This window comes from Alligator mississippiensis, chromosome 5, assembly GCF_030867095.1.
Source record: "Alligator mississippiensis isolate rAllMis1 chromosome 5, rAllMis1, whole genome shotgun sequence".
In the NCBI taxonomy this organism is placed as follows: domain Eukaryota; kingdom Metazoa; phylum Chordata; order Crocodylia; family Alligatoridae; genus Alligator; species Alligator mississippiensis.
In genome coordinates this window covers 43,394,966-43,421,587 of record NC_081828.1, presented here as the reverse complement: position 1 = coordinate 43,421,587, position 26,622 = coordinate 43,394,966, and the positions used below count along the sequence as shown (strand labels likewise).

Below are 26,622 nucleotides of genomic sequence, written 5' to 3'. Positions count from 1 at the left end.
AAGACATAGATCTCATTGCTTGCTACCATGGCGATTTCAGAGGGGCAAGAGGGAATGTGGAGCATCTCTCCCAAAGACTTGGTGTGAGGTTGGAGGCTTGGCCCGGAGAGGAGAACGATCATGAGGGTAGAACTAGATAACCTTGTGAGGTCACTTCCAGCCCTACTTTCCTATGATCCTGCTTGCTAGAAAGGGAGATTCCCCAGAATCACATCTACACTACCACACGCCTACTCTAAACAGTCTAGTAGGCAGCTCACAGAAGCCACCTATCATAGCATGTCCAATCAAACCCTTTATGAGCTGCTTATGCAGTAGGCATCTGCCAGAAGGGAGCTGAAAGGTGGCCGAGGGAGAAGTGCTTTGTACTACCCAAGTTTCAAATCCATCCCTTCTGGTATGGCCCACAGCCTCACCAGTCAAAAAGACGACCAGATGCTTTGCAAGGAGGATCAGCAGCACCTCTGCCTAACCCACGCCGGGGTACAGCTCAACAGATATTCCTTAGGTCAAAGCCACACTACTAATTTCCTTCAACAGCGGGTGGCCTTTAGGTCTCAGTGGGCACGTCTAAATGAGATCCTACGTTGCCATAGCAATGAGCTACAGTGATGTCGCTTGTCATAGTATCATAGTTTCATAGTAGCTAGGGTCAGGAGGGCCCTGACAGATCATCTAGCCTGACCCCCTGCCACAGGCAGGAATGAATGCTGGGTTCACAAGACCCCAGACAGGTGATCATCCAACCTCCTCTTGAATTTGCCCAAGGTAGGGGCGAGGACCACCTCCCTAGGAAGTTGGTTCCAGATTTTGGCCACCCTAACTGTAAAATATTGCCTTCTGATCTCTAACCTAAACCTATTCTCCATCAGCTTATGACCATTGTTCCTTGTCACCCCAGGTGGTGCTGGGGAGCAAAGGGCTCTATCTATTTGCTGTTGATCTCCCCTGATGAGCTTGTAGGCAGCCACCAGGTCCCCCCTCAGCCTCCTCTTGCTGAGGCTGAACAGGTTCAGGTCCCTCCGTCTCTCCTCATGGGGCCTGTCCTGCTGCCCTCTCACCAAGCGGGTGGCCCTCCTCTGAACTCTCTCCAAGCTGGCCACATCCCTTTTGAAGTGCGGCGCCCAGTACTGGATGCAGTACTCCAACTGTGGCCTGACCAAAGTTGCATAGAGGGGAAGTATCACCTCTCTGGACTGGCTTGAGATGCATCTTTGGATCCATGACAAGGTATGGCTGGCCTTGCTGGCTGCGGTCTGGCATTGGCAGCTCATGTTCACCTTGGAGTCAATAATGACTCCAAAACCCCTTTCCGCCTCTGTGCTTTCAAGAAGGGAACTCCCCAGCCTGTATGTGTGCTGTGGATTCCTTCTCCCAAGGTGCAGCACCCTGCTATGTCGCGATGGCAATGTAGTGTACGTAGTCAAGCGCTAACTGTGATGCTGCCACTAGTGTGCAGTAGGGTCGGAAACAACCTATGCACTGCCAGATTTGCACAGTATCGACAGGTACTGCACAGTCAGGGGCACATGTAGACACGTCCACTGAGAATGATAAACAAGGCCTAAAGACTGTTAGCCAGAGTGGATAACTCCAAATGGTAGCATATGCCACAGAGACGATTACAAAAAAAGAGAGCAAGAGAGATTCTGCTCATTGATTCTCCTTGATTCTCTGATACGCTCCTGTTGAGAGCAGAAGTGTCCCAGATTTGCTTTCAGGACCAAGAGGTATTGCAGGAGAGCTGAGCTTGGTCTCATCAGTCATGTTTAAGGCAGGGAAGGGTGTTTGGGTGGAAAAAAGGGTATTATTGCCACTTGAAAAATATTATTTGGGCTTCTCTCCCAAGGGAGATGACATGACAGAGTGATTGGACCTTCCAGGAGAGATTTGGCAGTGAGCATCTTTGCACCTCAAGCCCATGTTTTGCTGGGCATTAGCCGATTCAACTATAAATCATTATTTTATTACTCCAGCATCTAGTCAGGGACAAGGGCCCTGATGTGCTAGGCACTGTGCTAACAAAAAATAGAATGCAGGCCACCTTGAAAACCTACATGAGGGCACATGCAACAGAAAATACTCAAGTTTGGAAGGTTACTTGCAAGAAGAAAAGAATGGGTGCTGACATTTTTTTCTTTTAAGTTTTTTTCTTTAAAGTTTCTGCATCCTCACACCCTAAAAAAAAAGGAAGTGGGGGTTTGTTTCTTGTATTGGTGCATTTTCTTGTTAAATAAAGACTACACACATGTAATGCTTCAAGCTTAAGAGCTGCCTTCCCAAGAACTTGTATAGACACTGCTAAAATCATAAAATACTTAGGCATCCTGAAATTTAAATTCAGATAGAGACACTTAGCTTCATGGGCGCTGTCTTCCACATAACATTTGTTACCTGTATTCTTGCCAAATATAATCCTTCATACAATGTCTCTTATTTAAAAGTATGTCATAAAGCAGAGGTTGTGCATGGTTTTGCTGTAAGAGATGTAGCCTTTACATTTCTTGACTTGGAGTTTAACTTTAAATAACATAATATGAACATCATTTATTACATTTTGATTAAGAAACAGGCCTGTGAGTTAATAGTGGCTTGTCCAGACTACTCTCTGGTGAGATCATGTGGTTCTAAAGATATGAACAATGCAGCAGCATTTGTTCCAAGGCTAGCTGGTTCATGGTTTGGAACACAAGTCTAAAGGAAATAACCTTAAATTCCACTGTCTGAGATATGCCCCAAGTGTCAAGGGAATCAGCCATTACCCAGCAGCAGTAATTCTCCTACACAAAGGGCTTCCCACTGGAGCCAGACACACACACAGTTTCTTCTTTATATCCTATTATTAATAATATAGTTCTCATAGTGTCCTGGAGGCCAACCGCTGGGCTTGGCACTGTACAACCACAGAATAGCAGACAGTCCCTGTATTATATTTATTACTATTAGAAGTACTGCCATGTCATCAATGCTAAACCAACTTCATTTGCATTGTAAAAGATAGATCTGTGAATGAAACCACTCAGTTTTCCTAGTTGCTGCAATGTCACCATGTTTTTCCTTCCCTGGCCCCTTGCTATATGTAATAGTTTAGTTTTGTATCTTATATGAAAATAATGTGGAATACAAAAAAGCACAAGACTGCAAAAAGGAACTCCTGTCTGCCAAGATATTCTTCAAAGATCATTTTAGCCTAGGGATGGCTAGAGCTAGAGCTAGAACTGCTGGTGAAAGGGTGGAATCTGTCAAATTTTAAACTACCCTATAGACTCCTACAGGAAGAATGTATGAAAATCTACCAAGAGGCTCTCAAAAATTACCCTAAAGGTCTACAGAATGTGTTGTCATTCTGTAGAACTCAACTGGCTTGTTTCCTGCCTGATTCTACAGGACTTGACCATAAGGGAAGGCATCTTCAAATATATAGGTCCGAATGGCTCTGAATATTTCCACCAGGCTCCTTATCCCTTTAGGTCCTTGAGCTGGATGCAGACTCTGCCTTGAAGCATGTACAAGCCTTCAGTCCTTGTGGTGACAAAGCCAGGATGTTTCTGCAGCTGGTTCTGTCTGTTTGCTGTGTCTGCATCTAGCATAGGGAACTGGTAGGGGGTGCACGTGCCCCTCCTGACGGCCGACACTGATGCTGTTGGCAGGGCTGGTGCCCCACTTGACAGGGCCGCTGCCATTGGCGGCTTTTGTGGGTGCCCCCCCCAGATTCAGGAGGCACCAGTCACTCATGGCATCTAGTCTGTTGGTTTTGCATTAGTAGCATGGTAGTTGGGCAAACCATCACCTCAGGCAATATTCTCACAAAGTTGCACAGATCTGCAGGGACAAAGAGATGGGAACGAATTGCTTATCATTCATCTCTCCAGCCATAGCCACAGTGCCAACTCAGCTGCATCTCAGATAGGAATTTGGAGCCTTGACATGATCACCAGTGTGTGTCACCTTAAACACACTAGGCTAATGAGTCAGTTCTCATCCTCCATGACCTATCTATACTTCATCATTTCAGCAAAAAGGCTCTGACCCTATTCTGGCAACTTTCTGCCTCTGGAAGATAGAGACCAGACTCAGGGACATTGAGAACAGAGAGATGAATAAGCCAGAGTCCTACTAGAACATAGGATTGGAAAGAAATCTCTTTGCCATCAAGTCCAATCCTTTCTTTTTTAGGTGCTATGCTGTTCAATCTCTTCCAAAAAATTATCCAGATGGAGTCTGAAACTAATTAAGAGATAGGAGGGCAAGAAAGCCTAAGGGAAGGCCGTTCCAGAATCATGCCACTGCTCTGATGATTAGACATGGGTTTTTGGTACCCCTTAAAGCCCTCTACCATGGTCCATTTGGGGGACATGAAAATGTTGCATTTCAACATTTCTGAATTTTATTTTTTTTTTGGCATTCCCATTATGTGGACAATTTCAATTTTTTGTCCCTTCCCAGGACAAAACCAATATTAAAAAAACAGGTTTCCTTTGGGCTGGAAATTCCCAATTTTGCACAAATCCACTAGCTTTCCTACCCAAACCCTCCACCTCACAAGGATAATTTCCACCTCTCCTCTCCCACCAACCCCTTCCCCAAACTTCAAGGCAGGGCTGCAGGGTGCAAGACAGGGAGAGAGGAAATTTAGCTGCCTACTGGAAACAACTGTGGTTTACTTAGCATTGAGTAAAACAGAAGGTGGAACTGTCCTCAGAAACCAGACAAAAGAGTTAGGTGAAGGCACCTACAATTTCAAAGAGTGCGGGTGACAAGCAAGATGGATTAGAAGAGCCCAGGCTGTGACCATTGTCCAATCCCTGTTCAAAACTTGCCAAGAATTTAGCAAGATTCAAAGAGGAACCAGACATTTCTCTGGCTACTGAGAATAGCCAAGAGTCGTCTCCATAAGTGATAAACTGTTTGCAAAGGGCACTAAACTACATGGCTTCAGGGTTCTTCAATTCCTTCTGATGTTCTTGTCTCTGAGACACAGTCCTACTTGTTAAACATTGATGGTGGGCCTAGGCCCCCAGGAATTACAAGGTCCCTTCAGTGGCTAGGGAGTCATTAAATGAACAACAACTAATCCCATGGGACAAATCATGATAAAACAGGAAAAGGAGTGCAGGTTATAGCTTAATAATTATGGTTTCAAGGGAGGACACTGAATAGAGAACTTTAGCTAGCGACCACTGCCCTTCAAACATATCTAAGGAGCCTGTGCACAACGCCCAGTGAAACTCTATCCGGAGACATGCTCAGACAAGGGAAAGGAAGACAGCCACGCAGCTGTGTAGGTTCCTCTGGCCAACTTCTCCTTCCTGGTCTGGTAGGTGGACAGCCTAGTCAGGGCCAGGAAGAGGGTGACAAAAAGTGGACCAGATTGATGTCCTGCACCCTGCTGAAGTAGTACATTGGGGTGTGCTGGAGGGGTTGACAAGGCAGGAATCTCACAACAAACTCCAGAGGGCTAGGCGATATGGGTGAGGACTACCCTTGCACAGGACCTGTTAGATATAGGCAAGGAATGTGGACAGCAGGGTGACCTTGACCTCCTGAAGGAAGTAGCAGGGGGTTTGTGGTGTAGAAATCTCCATATGCCAGGCCAGCACAGAGGGATCTGCCATCCCTGCCTGACAAAATCTAAGAGGTCCCCAATATGACTCATCCTGAAAGACAGGAGACTGGGCTAAATAGATCATGAGTCTGACTCAGTTTGCTCACTCCTGTGTTGCCATGATGACCAGGTAGTAGCAGGTATCCCCAGACCATCCTTGTTATCACTGGAGCCATCTTTGCCTTGTGCAAGTTTCCAGATAAGTTCCTGCTCTTCCTTCTCATGCTGGAATTTCTCCTCCTGGGAGAAGCCAACTCCATAATGAAGTCCTCCCCATCCCACAATCTGGATAAACTGAGACAACTCTCCTTCGTCCTCAACAAGACCTAACTCCTCCTCCTCCTCCTGCCCCAGAAATTTCCCTCAGACCCCCATCTACTTTCACATTTGCTATGATAACCCAGTCCTCAAGAAGGGATTCTAACCTACCTGGACAGTCCTGTTCCCTGTTAAAGTGGTTTCCTGGCATATGCCCGGCGGTATTTGTCATCAATTTGCTGCAGGTACCAGGTGCCTGGGAAAAGGTTGTCCTTGGAGCCATGGGGAGTGTGGTTTGCTGTAGAGAGAGAAACAGGAGAGAGAGACTGATGGATGGTCACTCAATGTTGTTGTAGCTCTGGGGTATTAGGCAAGCTAGGAGCATTGCCTAATGCTTCCTAGGAAGTAACCTTTGCAACTCCTAACTTCAAGTTCCTGGATGCAAGTACTTGAGGGAGAAGGCATGTGGAAATCACAGCAAGTCTGGGGCTAGCGTTTCCCTACAGTGCTGTGCACCTTTCGAAGGGCAGTCCTGGGAGGGATGTTTCTACCTGAAAAGTAACAGCTGGGAATAAAACCCAAGTCCTTGGACTCCCAGTTCTCTGCTATAGCCATTGGGCCACACTCAACAAGGGAGTTAGATGGGTTTCTACTTAGGTCAGACTTGTTTCTAGACAGCTCCCATCTGCCAGCTTGCCAGCAGAGATGCCAAGTGGTATAAGGAAGGTTAGAAAAGGGCCCTAATCAATCATCCCCAAAGCCTTGCCCACAGCCAGTCTTTGTTCATAGCGGTTCAGCTGTCAGTGGTGCTGGGAGAGAGGGGTGATTACAAGCTGCCTATAGTTTAACCTGACAAGAGTGGAATATTGTCCCATTATAATCAGCTTGTCCATCAAAGGGTCAAAGGAAATGCATGAAAATTGCCAGGTAAATTATAAGGTGACTGGTATCCATCCACTTTAAAAGCTAGTTTATCATGAGGTTTGTCTTAGGTTTCACAATTAAGATATCAGCAAGGGTTTTCAGAGACCCTGGGAGCTGAATATAGACAATCCATGAGAACAGACACCCACTCTTCTCCTGGTGCTAACTATTGTAGGGGCTTGCCAGCATGTCTCTAAAAGGGACTTTCTGAGGTATTATAGTTACTGCCTTTCAGCAGCTCCCTGCTCATGTGTGCTCTCCAACAGGCTGCAGTTCTGTCTTGTGGGCAGCTCTACACACCCAGGTGGGATTCGCTCCCTCTCAACACCAACATGGCAGCAGGGATTCTCACGTGAGCCTTTCCAAGACATCCAGGGTCAGGGCCTGATCCTGCAGGCTGCTATGGGACTTTTGACAAGAGAAGTAGGGGTCCAGAGTGTCTGACAACCAGGCCATTTCCTTAAGTGCCAATTTACAGCCCCAGTGAGGCATTGGCATGAGAATGGTGGAAGCAGTTGACTGCTGAGCCATCTTACAGTACGTACCCAAGTGATGGGTGTCCTCCCTCAACTTCATGATCTGTGCAAACTCCTCAGGCGGGATGCACTTCCGGGAATCCAGGCGAGTCTGCAGGTCAGAGAGGCTGGAAACCAGCTTGTCCAGGGAGGAACCTGGCATATAGAAAACCTCCCAGTGAGAGAAGTAAGCTGAGCAGAGCTCCAGGGAAGTGACAGTGTGCCCTAGGGAACTCTGTTGTTTCAGGCCATAAATCTCTCCTCTTCATGGCCATCCAGACTGTAAGGACATTTCATTCCTGTGTGCCCCATGCCTCCTTCCCCAGCTAGGCAAACCCACTCAGAAGTCTACAAGCAATGGATCCCATCTCTCCCTGCCTTGTGGTGGCCCAAGCCCAGATATCAATACCCCTTTCAAGATGAAGGTGTGGAGATCGTGGGAACATGAACCCAACTCCCAGCATTTGTTTCCTTACACCCTTCTGTGCCTTCATCATGAATCAGTTCATATTCTAATCTAAGCCAACCCCTGAGGGATTTCTATTGCAATTAAGTACCCCCATCATGGGCAGGTGGTGCCCTAAGTGGTCATACCTGGGCTTTGCCCCATATACTTTGAAGCAGCCAGTGTTAGCTGTTGTCAAGCCCAGGCCTGGGTGGATTTCACGTAAAATGTGTTGCAATCCTTCTGTCCTGCCTGGAACCCCTGGATGCGGCAGGGTGGAATCTGTCCTTCATTAAACCCAATTCAATACAAAGCCTCTGAACACCAGCACCCTCCTTCAGGGAGGTACAACAAGCAGATGACACAAGACCTTGCACTTAGCACTGGGGTGGGCCTTACAAGTGAGGGGTCTAAGCATTGCAAGGGAAACTTCCCCATTGGCTTACACTAGACTGGCCAGAGACAGGGGCAGCATGTTGTCTTGGCAGCCAGTGCACAACTGCACAAGTGTATTCCAGAACAAGAGGGAGCCAACAGGAACGGACATACCTGGGGCAGCATCCTGTGAGACTCGAAGGGAGAACAAGCTTGCAGCCAATCCTGAGCCATAAGAGAAGGCCCCGATCCTTGAGCCAGCCAGCTGCTGTGCAGAACATCTGCAGCAATTCAAAGTAAGCCAGTGATGGAGAGCAGCCAAGCCAGACACCTGAACCCCAAATTCTTGGAGCTATGTAGAAGCCAGTTGCAAGGGCATGTTTCCTGTAGCTGATCTACACACCTAGTAACTACTGGATGCATGAGGACTAGGGCAACCAGAAAAAGTTGGTGGTCTGTAATAAGATTTTCCCTTTTCCCCACTTCAGAGGGAAAATTTCCCTGGGCTCAATAGTAGGTAGCCACTAGCAAGCAGGACAAAGGGAAGGCAGATTTGTTCTCTGATCCTTACATCCTTGGCATAAAGAATTGTGGGGCTGAAGGGATAGAGGCAGGTTACAGAATCCTGATTGGCAAGTGGCTGATATCATTGCTGCCTGGTTGTTATGATAAATAGGGAGGTAACATGGCACTATCCTTATATAAGCATCCTCTGGAAACGTGTTCTACAGTCAAAGAAAGAAACACCAGATTTTCCAAACCAGCAGATTCCCTTAAGGAAGGCCTAGAAGGACCAAACACAGACATGCCTCAGGATGGCAGCTAAGAGACCCCATGACAGGAGGCCATGGTGAGGGGCTGGACAATCACACCCCACAAAGCTATTTTACCATGGTGATGGTGCAGTATAAAACCCACAGAGGTTAGATAGCTGAGCAGCACTTCGGGGAACTGTGGAAACACAGATGAGCATTAATCATGTGATAAGACTAAGGGAGACCAGAGGATGCTATTCTGATTAGGGGAAAGCTGTAAGCTGGGAGGCAGAGTAGACACGAGAATGTACAGATTTTAGGAAACCATTGCCTATCTTGGAGTGTGTTCCTGTCCCGATCTTCCACACCAAGTGGAAACAAGCCCATCTGGTTCTTTCTGTTCTCTCCCTTAAAACACACGAGGTTGGATTAAAAAATATCACTATGACTTGGAGTTGATGGGAGAAACCAGTGCTGACTCTGTCTTTTGAGGTAAGAAAGGCTCTGCCCTGGGGAAGAAAAGCAAACAGGTAGAGCACCCCTAGCAAACAGCTCCAAAACAAGGGGTACTCATCTCCCCTAAAAGGTCCATAATCCTGGGGGTACTATACCATGCATGGAATCAAATCAAAAGAAAAGGAAAGCCTCAGAGTAAAGCATTCAAGAAGCTAAACCAGAACAAAACAAAAAACAACTTTCCCCTCCCCGCCTCTCCCACCACCACCAGCACCAGAGAGAAGACTGGGTGGAACCTGGAATCTGTTCCTTTCTAGAGGGGTCCCCCTTCTCTCTGGGAGCTGAAGATGTTCACAAGGGTGCAAAGGCATAACATTCATAATGGCAAATGCTACATCCATTCCCGGCCCCAGCTTTGTATTGCACCTTAATGGCTCCATTTTTGCACCAGGTTTCAAAGATATAAAGGCAACCTCAGGAAAAAATGTAGAAAGTTCCCAGTCTTCTGTTCAGCTTTCCTCCATTCGGGCTAAGTAGCTGACAAAGGTCCTTCAGAATGGGAGTAACAGCAATTCAGCATAAAGCCAGCAGGATCAGACCCTTAATGAAAGCTGTCTTTGTGCCTGGCAATCCCCTAGGCTGGCCCTCTGCCAGGTTTCAGCACAAGTCTCAGCTCAGTCCCTTCAAGCTTTTCATTGCAACAAGCCTGGCAGCCATACTTTTTATTTATTAGCAAAACTACAGCAAAAATAGCTGAAGCTTAAAAGTAGCAGTTCACAGCGAGGACTAGAGTCTATGCTCATGTCAGGGCGGGAAAGACATAAATATAGAAGGGCTTCTCGTAATGGAAACATCATTGCTGAGTATTCTCAGTGGGATAAGAGAACAGAGTATGGGGCTGTACCTTCTCCCTGTTCAGTCCAGGCATGGGACTTTGCTGAGCCAGTGCTGTGCAAATCTCCCCTATGTAACTGCTTTAAAAACAGGCCAGATATCCCAACTCTAGAACTAGTTGTAGTCATGATATGTACCAGGTCTGAAGCACGTTAACTGAACAGGTTCTGACCACATCTGCAATCTCCTTCTACCCCAGGTGGGAGGGATCCCACCTGCCCCAGCCCTCTCCAGCTGAGAGGTGGGTATCAAACCAAGCAAGTCATTTTCACAGGAATAACCATGAGCTATTTCATATCTTACCCTAACACTGCCAGAACCAACTTGGGGATTGTGCGTCTAATCTTAGGAACATTCTTGGATTAGATTTTTAAAGGGATAAAAGGTTCAGAGGGGCAAGAATCACTAGACTTCTTAGGCATTTGCTGTATGAGGCATCTTATTGGTTTTCTTTTGCTGACAACATATCACTTAATAGCTTACTGTGCACATCACAGTAGATACTAGAACACAGAGACTGTGGAGTCCCTGGCAGCAATATGGCTGTAGTACCTTCATTCACAGGGTTCTTGGCATAACTTAATTGACATTAATAAATGTCCTTACATTTCATTATGTTTATTAGTGGTTGGCATCTGAGATGTTTTGGTGAAGGTGGGTTAGGCTGCAAAGACAGGGCAGAAGTTGGAGGTGGATCAGAGAAGGGAGAGGGCAGACTAAGCAGGGGAAGGGGGTCCCACAGAGGAGTGACTCACTGTGCAAGGAGAGAGGCGAGACACCCGTAGACAGAAGGGGTGTACATGTTGCCATTGCGAGAGGAAAGGAGCAGTGAGGGCTTGGTTTTCTGGCTGAAAATCTCCAGGCTTGCTTTTTGAAATGCCTTCTCCACATCCTTGTCAGAGTAAGTGTCTTCTAGCTTTTTACCACTGCAGAAGAGGAGGGGATTGTTCATTCATGAGCAAGGAGCCTTCAAAACCATGGCAGAGAAGGAGATTGGGAAAAGCCCTGATCTGTTAAGACTTAAAAGTTGAACCTGAATCCCTGCTGGCACCATTAGCCACACCTCTTCCAAACTCGGCTCTGGCTGCCTTCTCTCACACAACTTCAGGGACTTTGGCAAAGCTGTATGAACAGTACCAGGGCCAGAGTCTGCAAATGTCTGCAATCCACAATGGCAGTTCCCCCTGCTTGCACTCCTAGGGCATTTGTACATGTGATGGGGGTTTAGTCCTCAGGGTTTTATTCTATGCCCCCTAAATTGAAACGGTGAATTTTTAATTGAAACCTACCATTACAATTTTTCTGTCACGGTAAGACAAGGGGCCCAATCCTTTTTTTTTTTTTGTCAGAGCTGGAGCCTGACTGCAGCCAGGGGGTGAGCTGCCAGCAAGTTGAGGTGTCCCTGAGCTGCAGGGAGCCCTGGTCCTTTCCTCTGCAGCAGCGGCACCCCCCAGGGCTGGCCAGATGGGCTGCTAGTGGGCCAGGTGTTGCCCCAGCTCAGAGGCAGCACCTGGCCCAATCCAACTGTTCCCCAAGCCTGCCCGCTGGAAGCCCACTGGGCAATGCTCCCCGGGTGGGCTCAGGGAACAGTCGGATTGGGCCAAGTGCTGCCTCTGAGCTGGGGCAGCACCCAGCCTGCTAGCACCTGCCTGGGCAGCCCCAGTCAGGTGCTATTTTTGTCAACGCATGACAAAAATGTCATTTGTGCGGCTAAAAGCCACACAAATGACATTTTCATCATGTGTACATCGTGACAACCATCACATGTACAAGCGCCCCTAAATTCTTCTATAGAGATTACTATCTGCTGAGCCAAAGTACTTTGCAGCATCTCCTTCCCCACTCCTATATCTTATAGGACAGCCTGTTTGCCATGAGCCCTACAACATTCTTGGCTTCAGCCAGGCCTCTGGGGTCCTCAGACTGCTGCCTATCCTGCAGAGCAGGATCATCTCATTGCATCTTTATGCTGCCCAGTCTGTATCACCCATTGTTTCTTGCCTTATGCTTAGACTGTCAGATCTCTGGGGCAGGGCCATTTCTTAGTTCTACATAGATACAGCACTGAAAACAATGGAGTCCTAAGTTGTGTTAGTAATGCGTCTTCTTCTGCTCTGTTACTACCCACTTGCAGCCACTTGAGAAATCTCACTCATTGCACTACAAGCTGCTAAACTACACTTAGCAATCATCACAAAAATTCCCCCCACCTAGCCAGTACAGAATCAGGCCTCTCCCTAAGAAGATGCTTCCCCAGAGGTAGGTGTTCTACTGGACCCAACATCATAGTTCCTGCTAGAGAAACAGCAACCACCTGAAATACCCACAACCCTTACTCACCACCCATCCCTAAAAGGAGACATCTCACCACACTGGGGCATGCTCTCCAGCTCACCTAGACACATGCTCACAGACCCTAGTACTGAAGTGCCATCTGCCAGGATGCACACAACCCCTGGGAGAAGAATGACATCTACCAGAACATCCACCAGCATGGCAGGGAAATCTTACCCTCCTGCTTGTCTGCCACCCTTGTTAAGGAAATCACATTCCTTTTCCAAGCCCAAGTCAAAAATAATGTTACTTTCTGAACAATACCAGCACCCTCAAGCACTGTACTGGGACTAGGGTTCTATTCCCAGTTTTGCCACTGCCTGCTGGTGCCTTGGCCAAGTCATTTTTCCTCTCCGTAGCAAAACTGTACAATGGGGACAGGGATACTGACTCCCTTTATAAAAGGGGAAAAATGGATGGTAAGTACTAAATAAATTCAGGTATGCCTATTATCAATTTCAGCATCATTACTCTGCCTCATGCACAGGGTTGGACTAGCTGACCTCCAGAGGTCCCTTCCAGCCCAACTTTTCTATGCTTCTATGCTTATTGAAAATAACAGCCCCTGAGAAAAATCTCTGTCCCTGAATGCATGAAATCCCTACAAGTGAAGTATTTTACACCTTGCGACACTACTAGAAAATTAGTTCCTCCCATTGCCTGAGATCCCACCACCAAATTCCACCTCTATGAGTGGCAGCAGGCTAAGGGACCAACACTCCCCTGAAGAGCTACAGCTCTCACCCCATAAAGCTCACCCACCGGAAGCTCTGCAGCCCTTTGTAGATGCCACTCTCAGTGTCAGGTTTGGGAGCTGCCAGGAAGTCATTGAGCAGCAACCGTCCCACAGACTTCTGTACCAGTTTGCAGAAGGGTGTGTGGAAGATTATGAACTGGAAGTCTTCCATGGTAAAAGGTTTGGTGATCCCCTCTAGAACAAAATACGAGAGGTAAGCCAGGCATTAGATGACACCCATCAACTGCAACCCCACCAGGAGGCAACAAGTTACACAAAATCTCACTGACTTTTGGAGGCCTCAGACTTCCACTGAAAAACTCTCTTGGGTGTCCGCCAACCTTATACCCCTCCATTTCTCTACCTGGAAACCCACAGACCTTACACAACACAGAAGAGGAGTGGGAGACAACCACCATTCCTGAACAAAACAGAAAGAGTGAAGTCTGATGTGATGGGGAAGAGTGCAAAGAATCCACCAAATTGTGATTTCCACAAGAGAGAGGGGAAAATACATGGGCTGATACAGTAGGAGTCACATGACTCACAAAAAGACTTTTGCCTGGTGACTGCTAAGCTTTTTACCTTTCTGCCACTGGCTCTGGATTTTCTTGCGATAGACAGCATAGCATTGATCCAGTGCCCGGAAATAGCACTGGATTGAGAGTTTCCCATCTACCACAGGATACTCTGAAGCCAAGTCTGGCTTGTAGAAATCATAGGCATTCTCCATGTGGGTTCCTCGAAGACCTGGGAGGGTGAAAAACAGCAAAGGAATGAACATCAAATGCCGAACCATCTGCAATACTGAATACCAACTTGCAATGCACTTCCTAGCCAAACCCCACCACAATAAAATTAACTCACTCAATCCCTTAATTCACTCCCTTATGCCTTTTTTCCTGTTCTGGATCTATACTACAGCTTTTATAGTCTGTTCTGCTCTATGTAGAGTCTTATACTGTCATGGATGGGCAGAGTACCAGTAGTGCATCAAGTGCCACAATTAATATGTGGCATACAGGGTTCATTCTGTCCCTCATCCTCCCAGAGAAGAAATTTCATGTCAAGTCTCCTGCTTTGGTAAGTTTCTAAAGATCTATATGTACAGCTTGCTCTGTATTCACTTCAGAGAATACAGACATGCCCTTGGCATATGGTGGTGCTATTTAAAACAGTCTTTAGGTCTGGAGGGAATTCATTCCACTGTCTCAGACTGTCTTACCCTGGCAGAAGAAAGGCCCATAGTGGTCAAGGAGTGAAACTGTTTGCTGCACTATTCCTGAAGCAGGTTTAGGCAGATCTTGGCTATCCTGGGCTCAGGCCACTGAGTATTTTGAAAATAAGAATGTAGGCAGTGAACTTGCTGCCTATTGTATAGGAAGGCAGGGTAGGGCATGGAAAGTAGATTTGATGGGCTTTGCTGGGTATACTTTGTTGGTGAGGAGAAACACTACAGCATTTGATACTAGCTGTAATTTCCTCCACCCTGATGGCTTCCTGGATCAGTATATGTTGCATTGCTCCAGCCATGATGAGAGCCAACAAATGCACAGATAACTGTTGTCTGCCAGGATCTCTTCAGCACAGCAGATCTTCATTACTCCCGGTACTCAGTTCTGGATGCAGGCTGCAGACACTTGGGAAGTGGTCTGCCAGCAGAGATTACTCCCGAGGATGGGATTTAGCAGCTTCACTGGAGGTTGACAGGAAGGGGCTTTGGGCCTGTCATACAGGCTCAGCGCACCCTCGGAGAACCTGCGTGTTCCAACCTGCTCCCAGCCCTTGTGTTCCACTCTCAGCACTCAAGTTGCTAGTGCCCCCATCCAAATCGTGCCAGGTGTCAGAAATCTCAAGGAGATCAGAGTAGATGATGGGAAGGAAGGGCCCACTTGGAGGCTCAGGTGTGTCAATGGCTGATATTAGAGTACAGGGATAATTCACCAGGCCATCAGCTCCTTTCCCTAAGCCACTGTACCTTAACCTACTTTGGAACTGAATGGACTCCAATGATTCCATAACTGCCCTGAAGTCACTGCTGTGGCTTTATTTTTCTTGGACATACCCAAGCTAGCTTTAAACCTGCTAGTTCAGGTTACCCCTTGCAGAGTAGCCAGAGCTACACAGGGTACAGTGCAGGTGAACCTCTCTGATTTTTAACCACCTTCTCGAATGGGTTTTGCAACTTATGCTGAGTCTCTGTGCTGTCGTAGTCACACTGCTGGCAGTGCCCATGCCAGCTACTTTAAAGCTAACTCAGGAATCACTTCATGGTCAGCAGAAACTGAGAACAGTGAAAGCAGATCCTGAGAGACTCATGTCATATCAGTGTTGCCAGAGCTTTCCTAGCTCTCAGACCCATGCCTTAAGGAGGTAACAGCCCATCCAAGATAGCAAGAGGGCTGATAGTGTCCTTGATATTGACATTTCATCCAAAGACAAGCCCTGGGTGCAACTGGCTGGGTGAGCTGGATCAGAGATGATCTGTGAAAGTCCTCCAGAGGCGAGTTAGGAGAGGTTTTTGCATTTCAGGCTTCAGGACCCTGAGAGCTGATGTCTCCCAGGCAAACAAGTCTGGGGTATTTCATCACTACCACTGTAGCAAGATGTCAGTGAGCTCCTTTATGGGCTCGTTAGACTGCATATAAGCATAAAATGTTTTAGGTTGCTATCACTAAGCAAGACAAAGTCATCTGGGGTCCTCATTAGGGACTTGAATGAACTCATTTTTGATGTACAGCTCCCACTGATTTCAAACTACAAACACAATCTTGGCTCAATGCTAATCTATTCATGACAGCTCACCCATGAAGTGTACATATCTTCCCAACTCCAAAAATTCCAGCTAATGGAAAAGCAGGGGGAACTGGTATCAAAATGGACATGTAGCCTTAGATAGCATGTCCCAAGGCCTTGGGGTGCATAAAAAGACAAGCATATCAGACGAGTTTATAACAACAGCAGCGGTCCCTGAATTCCAGCCCAGAGAGAGGTCTCCCTAGTTGTCATATCAGTCCTTAACCCTGAGAGTAGCCTAGGACTAGAGTCTTTTCTGCCTGGGTCAGCCATAAAACATTCCTAGGAAAGGTCCACTCCATCAGCCATACTAACCTCTCTCTAGTGCCAGAGGGGCATTCGGGCCAACCAGCATGGCTACAGCTCCTGCCCCTCCTGTGGGACGGGCATTCCCAGTGGCATAAACAGCAATGTCACCGCAGACCACCAAAGCATATCGGCCTAGGGAGGAAAGAGAGCAGAAAATGATTGAACTGTAAGCATGCACAGAGGACATAAAAATTGGATGCATCCTTGCCCCTGCCCCAGATCAAAAACTACAGTGGAGTCAAGTTTGCTAATACATAAGGAGGAACATAACACATTAAAGAAGTGTTCAGGATATAGATAATTGAAACATAAAGCCTAATAAACACTTGCATTCCTGCCCCCAAATCCATGAGGCCATGCTACACTCCCACTGAGAAGCCATGCAACATCCCATATGAGACACCTACCCCTATGGGCCATGCTCAATTCACCACAGGTTTCCCCTAAGTACCATATCTCTTTCCACTGACATGTCACCAACACCACAGGCATGGAGGAAGGATCATTCAAAAGTCTTAATGGCAAAACAAGGACTAAAGAGACTAGACTTTTACCCCCAGATCTGAAAACAGACAACATCCTGGGACCTCTTTGAATCTCAATCTCCCAGCTGTAAGTCAAGGATAACAATCCTGCCTTTTTCCCAAACTCTGTTCAAGTCGTCTCCTTACACTGTCAGTGGGGAGAGGAACCGCCATCTTTCATTCCATATTTATATACAGGAAACCCTCGTTATTTGTGGGTTCAGCATTCGCAGTTTCAAATATTCACTAATGCTGAGCCTGCTTCTTAAATACACTTAAAGGAGCTCCTTGGGAGCTCTGAGCTTGCTGCCACCACACTCCCACTGCTACCGCACGCCTGCCACCACTCTCCCGCCATCACCAGAGCAGCCGTACCTTATTCGCGGATTTCGCCATTCGTGGGGGATACAAGAACATACTCCCCACGAATAGCGAGGGTCATCTGTACTGCATGGACTAATAGGTTCTATACTGTTGCTGACCCTTATGTCCAAGTAAAATCAATGGCAATTGATCAAGTAAAATCAATGGCAATGGCCAAGTTCCCAGTGGGCTTCATAGAGCTAAAGGAGCTCCATACCTCATGACAGCAAATGTTAAACTTCGCCTTCCTTGTATTTCATCTATGGCCACCTGCTTCCTTACCCATGAGGGATATTGTTGAAAGTATCCTCAGCTAGTGTTTGAGAACTCTTCAGAGACCAGCAAAGGAGGCAAATAGAGTTTGTGGCCTCTTTTCCTCTCCTTATTTGAAGGTGGAAGTTTAGGGACACTAAAATGTTTCTTTTTTTAATCTGAAAATATTTTATCCTCCTTTTTTATGTGAGAAATTCAGGAGTGGTCTAGCTTGGAGGATTTGGATGATGACCAGAGAACTAGTGAAATCATGATCCAGTGGGTGGTGAATTGGCTAGAGGGTCGCACCCAGAGAGTCGTGGTGGATGGGTCGGTTTTGACCTGGAAGGGTGTGGGCAGTGGGGTCCCGCAGGGCTCGGTCCTTGGACCGATACTCTTTAATGTCTTCATCAGCGACTTGGACGAGGGAGTGAAGTGTACTCTGTCCAAGTTTGCGGATGACACAAAGCTATGCGGAGAAGTGGACACACCGGAGGGCAGGGAACAGCTGCAAGCAGACCTGGACAGGTTGGACAAGTGGGCAGAAAACAACAGGATGCAGTTCAACAAGGAGAAATGCAAAGTGTTGCACCTAGGGAGGAAAAATGTCCAGCACACCTACTGCCTAGGAAATGACCTGCTGGGTGGCACGGAAGTGGAAAGGGATCTTGGAGTCCTAGTGGACTCCAAGATGAACATGAGCCAGCAGCGTGACGAAGCCATCAGAAAAGCCAATGGCACTTTATCATGCATCAGCAGATGCATGACAAATAGATCCAAAGAGGTGATACTTCCCCTCTATCGGGCGCTGGTCAGACCGCAGTTGGAGTACTGCGTGCAATTCTGGGCACCGCACTTCAAGAAGGATGCGGATAACCTGGAGAGGGTCCAGAGAAGGGCCACTCGTATGGTTTAGGGCTTGCAGACCAAGCCCTATGAGGAGAGACTAGGGCACCTGGACCTCTTCAGCCTCTGCAAGAGAAGGTTGAGAGGCAACCTTGTGGCTGCCTATAAGTTCATCACAGGGGCACAGAAGGGAATTGGTGAGGTTTTATTCACCAAGGCACCCCCGGGGGTTACAAGAAATAATGGCCACAAGCTAGCAGAGAGCAGATTTAGACTGGACATTAGGAAGTACTTCTTCACAGTTCGAGTGGCCAAGGTCTGGAACGGGCTCCCAAGGGAGGTGGTGCTCTCCCCTACCCTGGGGGTCTTCAAGAGGAGGTTAGATAAGCATCTAGCTGGAGTCATCTAGACCCAGCACTCTTTCCTGCTTATGCAGGGGGTCGGACTCGATGATCTATTGAGGTCCCTTCCGACCCTAACATCTATGAATCTATGATATCACAGAAATCAAGAAGCTTGCAAAGCAAGGCAAAGGGTTTGTTCTATTTAAAACTAGTTACTTCTTGTTAAGACCTCTTTAACAGCAATGGCTAACATCTTATAGAAAGGAAACCTTTCTTAAATATTTAACATCCTTGCCCATTTGGTCAGAGGGATGACCAAAGGCCTCATCTGTAACAACCAACAAGTATCTCCTCCTCCCCAAACCAGTACACACCAGAGCTGACATCCCAGATCTTTTTAAGCTACAGAAGCCAAGAATAATATAATATGCCTTTCAAGCCAAAATGAAATATTAAATAAAATCAAGCAAAAAGAATAAGCTCAATTTTGAAGCAGAGGAGGGTGGTGAAGATTGGGGTGGAAACCAACTGTAAAGACTGTTGACAAACTACCTAAAAGACTGATTGTGGTGCCCACTTCTCAGAAAGACTGAGGCCAAGGTCAAAATGTTTAAGAAATCACTGTAGTACAATATTTCTCTCAGAAATGCACCTCCCTGAGAGTGTAGGTACTTAGTATAATAGGGGTCTTGAGACAATGCCAAGATGTTGTAGACAGAGCATCTAATAGCCACAAGGATTTGAGGGGGTGGGGGAGTAAAGTGGCACCCCTCTGCTATTACGCTACTCAGGACATCTCTTTTGTAATAAAACAGGGCTGTCTAACTTCTGAGTGGCCAGGGCCACGTCACATTGGCCACAACAGGCCCGTGACCCCAACCATCTGGGCAGTTCAATACCCTCCACCCACCCCCATGCAGGCCACAGGGTTCCCAGGCCCCCACAGACCACCCATCCCACCTCCAGGGGCAGAAAATGGAAGCTGGAGGAAGGGGAAGCTCAGAGATCCTGGTAGCAGCAGAGAGGTGACAGCCAGGGAGAAGCCCAGAGTTTGGTGTTAACCACCCCATGGCAGCCACACGCAGCCCATGGGTCACCAGTTGGACAGCCCTGTTTTAAGCAACAGGAACTTATAACAAACATTATTTTTGTAAAGGTGCTGAAGGGTTTCCTCCAAGCTTGCAAGCTCAATCAGGGTGTTTGCACTCCTGGGACAAGGCTCTGCAGCAGGTGGTACACAGAATGCACAGCTGTAACTCCAGGCAGGAAGCCCAGGGAAACAGGGGACACTATCTGGGGAGAGGGTAGCTGAAGCTGTGCAGAGAAGGGCTGCTTCTGAGGGGGCTGCTACCAGGACAATTGCTTCTGAGAAGACAACTGGCAGAAGAATTGTTGCTGCTACTGAGGGCAGAGGAGCCACCAGCTACTGAGTACCCAGAATCGCCTGCTATCCTTTACTAAAGGAGCAGGGGTTGTGCAAATGGGTTCCCCTCCCCACTCTTAAGATCCCTGGATGCAGGGAGTCACTGGGAGGGGATCGGGGACAGGGGTTGCTAGAGGAGGCTTTCTGGGAGAGCTAGAGAAAGCAGTAGGGAATCAGTGGCTGTGTGGGAGCTCCAGCAGAGAGCTCAATAAAGTACAGCTGAGAAGGGGCACTCCAGGTGCCAACCACAGGGGAGCTGCCTTGGGAAGTGTCTGGGGAATGGTGTGATTGATTGTAGGCATCCAGGAAAGACTGGACAAGAGAAGAAACCCTGGTCTCCGGAGCAGCCACACCCAAGGTCCTAACAAGCACCCCCATCTTCTGTCCAGATGACAGTATCGCCACCCCTCTTCTGAGGCAGACGAGCCCCGCTCCCCAGTGGGCTACTTTGCTGCAGGCAGAGTGATTTTGTGGAGACCTAGCTGATTAAGTGTATATACCTGTTATAAATTGCCTGAGTGTTAAAGTTAATAACATCATTGCTTTTGCTATATGATAAGTCATTGCTTTATCTGCTGCTATAGATTATTATTGAGCTCGTTGAAAGTATTTTGTTTGTTATTTATGGGATGTTGAACTTGTCACTCTCTTAGTTATTATTGTAAATAATAAATTATTGTAAATAGTTATTTAGTGTGTGGTCTGATGAGGGGAGGACCACAGGACAGCACTCCAATGAATGGTGGCTCCCAGCCTGTAGACAGAGTGGGAGTAGACCAAGACCTATGGGCATCCCAGGATCCCAAAAGTTTGGACATGGCTGCAGGTAGCACCACCGCCAGGGTTACATTTTTATACCAGGTGATTTATCCTTAATGGAAACCAGCCCCTGCTGCTCACCTGGGCACTGCCTTCCTGAGATGAAGCTGGACCTTCCTCTCTGCAGATATAGCCCACAGATGAAGTTGGACCTTTGCTCTATGCAGATACATCCCACTTCCTCATGACATTGTAACTGCTTGGCACTTGCATGTGCTGCGGTGGGGATTCCCCAGCCATGGGGGATTCCCCAAGAGATACAGCCAGCTCCCACACCTGCCTTCTCCGATGCTCCGATGCTATTGGTGGTGTGCTGGGGCAAGAGAGGGGATATTCCCAGCTGGCATATGGTCCCTTAGGAGCATATGCCAGCATCTGCCATCTGCTACATGTTACAGCAGCTGAGATTAGGCTGAGGGAGCATCATGGAGCTGTGACTTGCACCCGTTAACATTTGCAAGCAACAATTAGCAGATGCGAATGGGAAGCCCTGCATGGGTTTCCATGAATTTGGGTGGACACAACACCTGTTTGTCCCACCTCCTTCCTGCAATCGCTCATTCCACACATTCTTCTATTTGTTTTTTTCGCTTTCTAGCTACACCAAGAGCAGACACGCCCCAGGATTACTGCATAGTAATTTACCTGGATTCTATTCCCTAATACATTTATAGCAGAGGAGTTAAAGTCAGCCCAGGCCCTGCACTGCAGGTTTCTTGCAGGCCAGATCACGGGGCCAGTAGCAATTAGGTGGCTGCAGCAGTGTGGGGATCCTCCCCAACTCCCTACAGCCATGTCCATCAGAGGCCCACATGCTGCACATTTATCATCCCTGCTCTATAATAAGGAGCAGACACAGGACCAGCCCTCCCAAACTTGACTGCCATGATAGCACCTGGTCTCTAGGTGGCAGCAGAGCTGGTTTGTTTTAAACAGGATAACACTGACTAGGAGAGAGGACACACAACTGATACCCTGGTGCAACTTGTACCAACATATATTGACTCCTCGTTTCCTGAAAGGTAACTTTATCGTGAAGTAACATGATGACCCCAGTGTAAGGCTGTGCCCTGGCTGCCCGTTCCACCTTTACTATGGGGGAAAGTCAATGTAGTCCATAAGAAGCATGTTGTGTGTCTGCAGCTATGCAGTCCTGAGGCGTAACTCATGCCATTTAATTCTGTATTTACCCACATGTTCATGACAAACATGCGCACATGAACACACCCTGAGTCCAGGGTGCACACCCACCCTCACCCATCCCCATGGCTGCTATGTTCAAACCTATACCTGCCAATTCAAAGAGACAATGCCTTGGAGACAATGGCTTTGTCTAAAGAGTGCACCATGATCCAGAAGGACTGATGGTTGCCTACAAAATGGGTAAAAGCAGGGATCTGATGGAAGTGTTGGTCTCATGCCAACCTCCACTGAATGCAGACTGACCTCCACAGAGAGAGGAGCAATATCTATGTAATAGGGGAGAAATTCCTTAATATTAAAAAATGGCTCCAGGTCAGAGCAAGCTAAGTCCAGCCTGCTTGTGGGGCTGGAGCTGGGCCCTACTGGGTGAGGGAGTCCCCTTCCTGCCATTCCTTTAAAGACCCTGTACTGCTAGCCTAGACAGGCAGTGCCTCCTGCTTTGGCAGGCCTCAACACCAACTTCCCTGACTCCTGGCCAAAGCAGCCAATTTGGTGAGGATTACCCCATGAACTCCTCAACACATCTGAGAGCACATAGGTGGTGCAGGCAGGGCTGGCTCTCAGATTTTCTTCATTCCCAGCCCCCTCCATCTTCTGGTATGCCCTGCAGCAAGGGATAAGGACTTTTTATATAATTTGTAGAGCCAGCCCCCACCCTGCTCTCAACCAGAGCTGCTCCCCTTCCCTCATTGCAAAGCAGTTGTCAGCCATCAGGAGTGCTACTAAGCAGCTGCAGATGGGAAGGCTGTTGAGGTGTTCTTCAGAGCTGCTCCCAGGATGGCATGGCCAGGAATTGGGGGACACTGTGCCCTCTACAACTCCCTCCATAAAAACAGGCCTCATGCAAGAACTACAGTGACATCATATCTCCATTTGACTCAGGGGTACACTGCTAATTCATGATCAAATCCAGTCTGCGTCAAGGGCTTTGATTTAGAAGCTTGAGGGACAAAAATTTGAAGTATCATAACCATGAGGCAAAGGCAGAGCTCATCCATTCCCCCTGCTCACCAATATCAACCTAGTTGTCATCTGCCATCTTTCCTGGCTGGACTCCAGAAAGTGCCAGGTGGAGTGACTGGAGCCCGTTCACTCCTTACACTGGACCAGGCCTTGCTGGACCCCACTTACCATCCCAGGAGCTGGACTCCACCCAGTCGGCAGCATTGAAGAGGGAGGCTGTGCCACCATAGCAGGCATTAGTGGTGTCGATGCCTTCAACATCAGTGTTCCCCGAGTCCTGGAAGAGCTGCATGAGGACTGTCTTGACTGCCTTGGACTTGTCAATAATAGTCTCTGTGCCAACCTCCAGTCGGCCGATGGAGTCCCAGGAGAGGTGGCTGCGCTCCACCAGCCTCTGCACCACAGTCAGGCAGAGGGAGTTAATGTCCTCGTGGGCTGAGCAGAAGCCCATTTGCCTCTGGCCCAGGCCTTGCGTGTACTTCCCTGCTTCCACACCATCATACTTCTCCAATTCCACCTGCTCTACATACTGTGAAGGGAAGTACACCTCCAAGGCCTGTATGCCCACATCCTTTGGCCACAAGTCTGATCGGGATGAGCGATCCATAGGGATGGTGGAAAAACTGCAAACAAAGAGAGCACTGCCAATCTTTTTGGTACATGGTGGGAAAAGATCCCAGATGTCTGAAGGGTGCACACAGCCAGCTGTACATGCATACAGACAACAGAGGAGACACTAAGTACCTGAGGACTGAAAACCTATTATGCCAACCAAATACAGGCCCCTGGGAACCATGGTAATTGGCTGCCCATGCTCATCTATTCAAGGCCAGAGAACAGACCTGAGACACTTCAAGGGGGCACACAGCCAGCTGTCTACACACACAAGCAATGGCGGGACACCAGACACTGAGACTGAAAACCTGTTACACCAAGCACATACAGATGATAGAGAAGACACCATAACCCCTGGGGCCCATGGTAATTGTCTGCCCACACTCACCCAATCAAGGGAAGAAAAGAGACAGCAATTCATTCAAGGCAATAATCTTTTAAGTTCATGGCCTTTCTCAGAGATGCCCTTCTTGAAGACATCCTGAAAGCAGCAACATCATTCCCTCTCTACACATGTAAAAAACCTGATAACTCTGATTCATGCCTCAGAAAGGAGCCCTCATTCATGCCCTGCATCCTGTAGAATTCATTTCTGCTCCCTAGGGCAGGGTCCCTTGAGTTATATAATAAAAATAGCCCTAGTAATGAATACCCTTTTTGATCCTCCAGCTTGTGAAGAATTTTTCCAGCACAAACTGCTGGGGTTCCCATCAGCTCCCTCAGGATGTTGCCTGACAGCCTAACAGACCAGAAATTCATTCACCTGGTATCCTGTCTAATTTATACTTCTCTTAATTCCTCACCCTAGCTTTTCTAGGCATGTACTCTCTACAACCATGGGGAGACAACTATAAGTAAACTAACTGGCTAGTGTTTGAAAAGGTTGCCTTCAAAGGTGTTTGAGAGTCAATGAAAAATCTTACCTTGGCTTCACTGAGTCTTAAATCAGGCCAGAGTATAAAGAAGTATATGCCCTAGATGTTACTATCAGAATTATAACATCTCTTAGCCAAGTTGTACATAATTAGCTCTTCAAAATCTAGCTCTACACCTCCTCCCTGGATTACCTTGTGACTCTTCTCAGTAATGCCTTCACGTGTTAGCCCCATTCAAATAAGGATGGGCACAAAATTAAACCCAATATTCCAGATGTACCTGTGTCAAAATTTAGAGAAGCACTCTCCCCTGGCTGGCTATGGGACAAGATGTCATTGCCTATGCAGCCCTATCAGATTGCAAACTCAGAGCTCGTTTGCTGCCCCCTTCACTGCTAAGTCCTACGCCCCTACCAAGTCCAGGCTTTTTCCCTCCCAGGATCATGGTTTGTGATTACTTTGTTCCATTTTGTTATTCATAACCCCATGCATCTAGATCCCTTTAAATTACCACTTAGTCCCCATGGTGCTCCTGTCCCTTCCCAGTTCTGCACCAGCAAGGAATTCCATCTCCTTCCTCCACACCACAAACGCACATCTCAGCATGGGTTACAGCTGCTACTGGTGGACTTGATACCCATCCCTCTTCAGCATCAAAGCTGTCTGCATAGCAAAGCCCAGAAATTCACTCCAGAGAAAGTCAAGTCCCCACCCAGAAAGCAACAATCCGAATGGCCCTTCTGCTGGGTCTCAGCTGAAAGCAAGTGCTCTGCCCTGATTCCCAAAAGAGGCAAAGGAAAAGGTGCTCTTGTATCCCAAAAGGCAAACTCCAAAAACTACCACTCACCTGCCCTTCTGGGCTGCTGCCACATGGTGTGCTGGCCATGAGGGCTGCTCCTGTCTCTGCAGCACTCGCTTCACTTGCAAATAGCGCTTGCTGCGACTGAAGAAGCGGAACATTTTCCACAGCTGATGGGCCAAACACAGCAGCAAGGTCCCCGTCCAGATCCACCTGCACTTTATATAGATTCCCTGGCCTCTAGCTGCAGGGCCAGGCTAAGTCCCTCCCTGCACTTATCAGGCAAGTAAACTGTGTGCTCTTCACTGGTTGCTCATCCAAAGGTCATCGCACACTGGCCAACACGACAAAACAGAAGCACCCTTTCCCCACACCACCGCCAAGGCCCCGCTTGCCACTTCTGCTGCTATCCATGGGCCTCACTCACGCTTCTGCTCCCCTATCACCCTCCTCAGGGCTTTCTCCTACTGCCCCTCCTTGTAGGGCTTTCATGTACTCCAAAGACCTTTGCTCACAGCCCCTCTGGCAGATCTGTCCGCTCCCCTCTGCTCCCCCTTGAAAGCTCAGAAGCATCTGTATAACTTTCAATCTATTCCAATCTATTCCCAGAGAGCCAGTGACTCCCACACATGCCTGTGAGAAGTTCTGGTAGCTCATGGGAGGAGAAAGAGCACTAGCGAACACTGTAGCCCCCATAGCTCCCATGTCTAAGGACTCTGCCCTTGGATGAATTCATCCAGTCAAATATTTACCAGGTGGGCTCTTCCCCCGTGGGTTATCAGCCACAGAGATGCACAGCAAAGTCAGCAACCACTAGAGAATTATGAGCCAAGAGAGAAAAGGTTTGAAACTTCTCCAGAAGTTGCAAGCTTTGTCCGTCCCAGACTTTGAACCAGCTTGTTAAGCTGCCTCCCCCTGAAGCTAAGCTGAGGGAAGGCTGCAGGCCATAGCTGATTGTGTCCACAGCATTGTAGACTTTGGTATGGAAAAAGTCTGAAGTCCCCATCTGTTCCATACAATGGATAGCTCACCTTTGTACTGGAGATGAGACTATAACTATGTCCATGGGCAACCCGAGGCCTGGACTTGTCCATGGCCCTGTGCAGACTGCAGTGATGCAGCTTGTGGGAGGGTTGTATTACTCCATCCTCTTTGGTACTCCTCCATAAAAGCCTCCTTCTGCAACATGCCATT

At 47.8% G+C, this 26,622-nt stretch overlaps 1 protein-coding gene across 3 annotated transcripts; it reads right to left on the bottom strand.

Annotated features, from left to right (window-relative positions):
* Nucleotides 1-1,944: 1,944 nt before the first annotated feature.
* HMGCS2 (3-hydroxy-3-methylglutaryl-CoA synthase 2) lies at nt 1,945-26,090 on the bottom strand. 3 transcript variants are annotated; one of them, XM_014605194.3, is made up of 10 exons: nt 25,477-26,087; nt 23,308-23,762; nt 16,409-16,534; nt 13,883-14,047; nt 13,324-13,492; nt 10,983-11,153; nt 8,297-8,403; nt 7,333-7,458; nt 6,035-6,161; nt 1,945-2,178 (listed from the first exon to the last, which is right to left on the bottom strand). In XM_014605194.3, exons 1-9 carry the CDS (start codon nt 25,587-25,589, stop codon nt 6,055-6,057), a joined length of 1,539 nt encoding a protein of 512 aa, XP_014460680.1. In that variant the 5' UTR covers nt 25,590-26,087; the 3' UTR covers nt 1,945-2,178; nt 6,035-6,054. The 3 variants fall into 3 exon arrangements, with proteins under 3 accessions (XP_014460680.1, XP_006276790.1, XP_059584246.1); XM_006276728.4 differs by lacking the exon at nt 1,945-2,178 and adding an exon at nt 2,371-3,822; XM_059728263.1 differs by lacking the exons at nt 1,945-2,178; nt 10,983-11,153 and adding an exon at nt 2,371-3,822 and having other exon boundaries at nt 25,477-26,090.
* Between the last annotated feature and the right edge of the window lie 532 nt (nt 26,091-26,622).

Bases quoted from the DNA above. Each gene is read 5' to 3' on its own strand.
- HMGCS2 (XM_014605194.3), bottom strand. From the start codon at position 25,589: ATGTTCCGCTTCTTCAGTCGCAGCAAGCGCTATTTGCAAGTGAAGCGA. The intron at 16,535-23,307 runs GTAAGTGGGGTC...TTTCCTCCCTAG, and splicing joins GGAGTCCAGCTCCTGGGATG to GCCGATATGCTTTGGTGGTC. The intron at 14,048-16,408 runs GTTAGTATGGCT...TCACCCTCCCAG, and splicing joins CCCTCTGGCACTAGAGAGAG to GTCTTCGAGGAACCCACATG.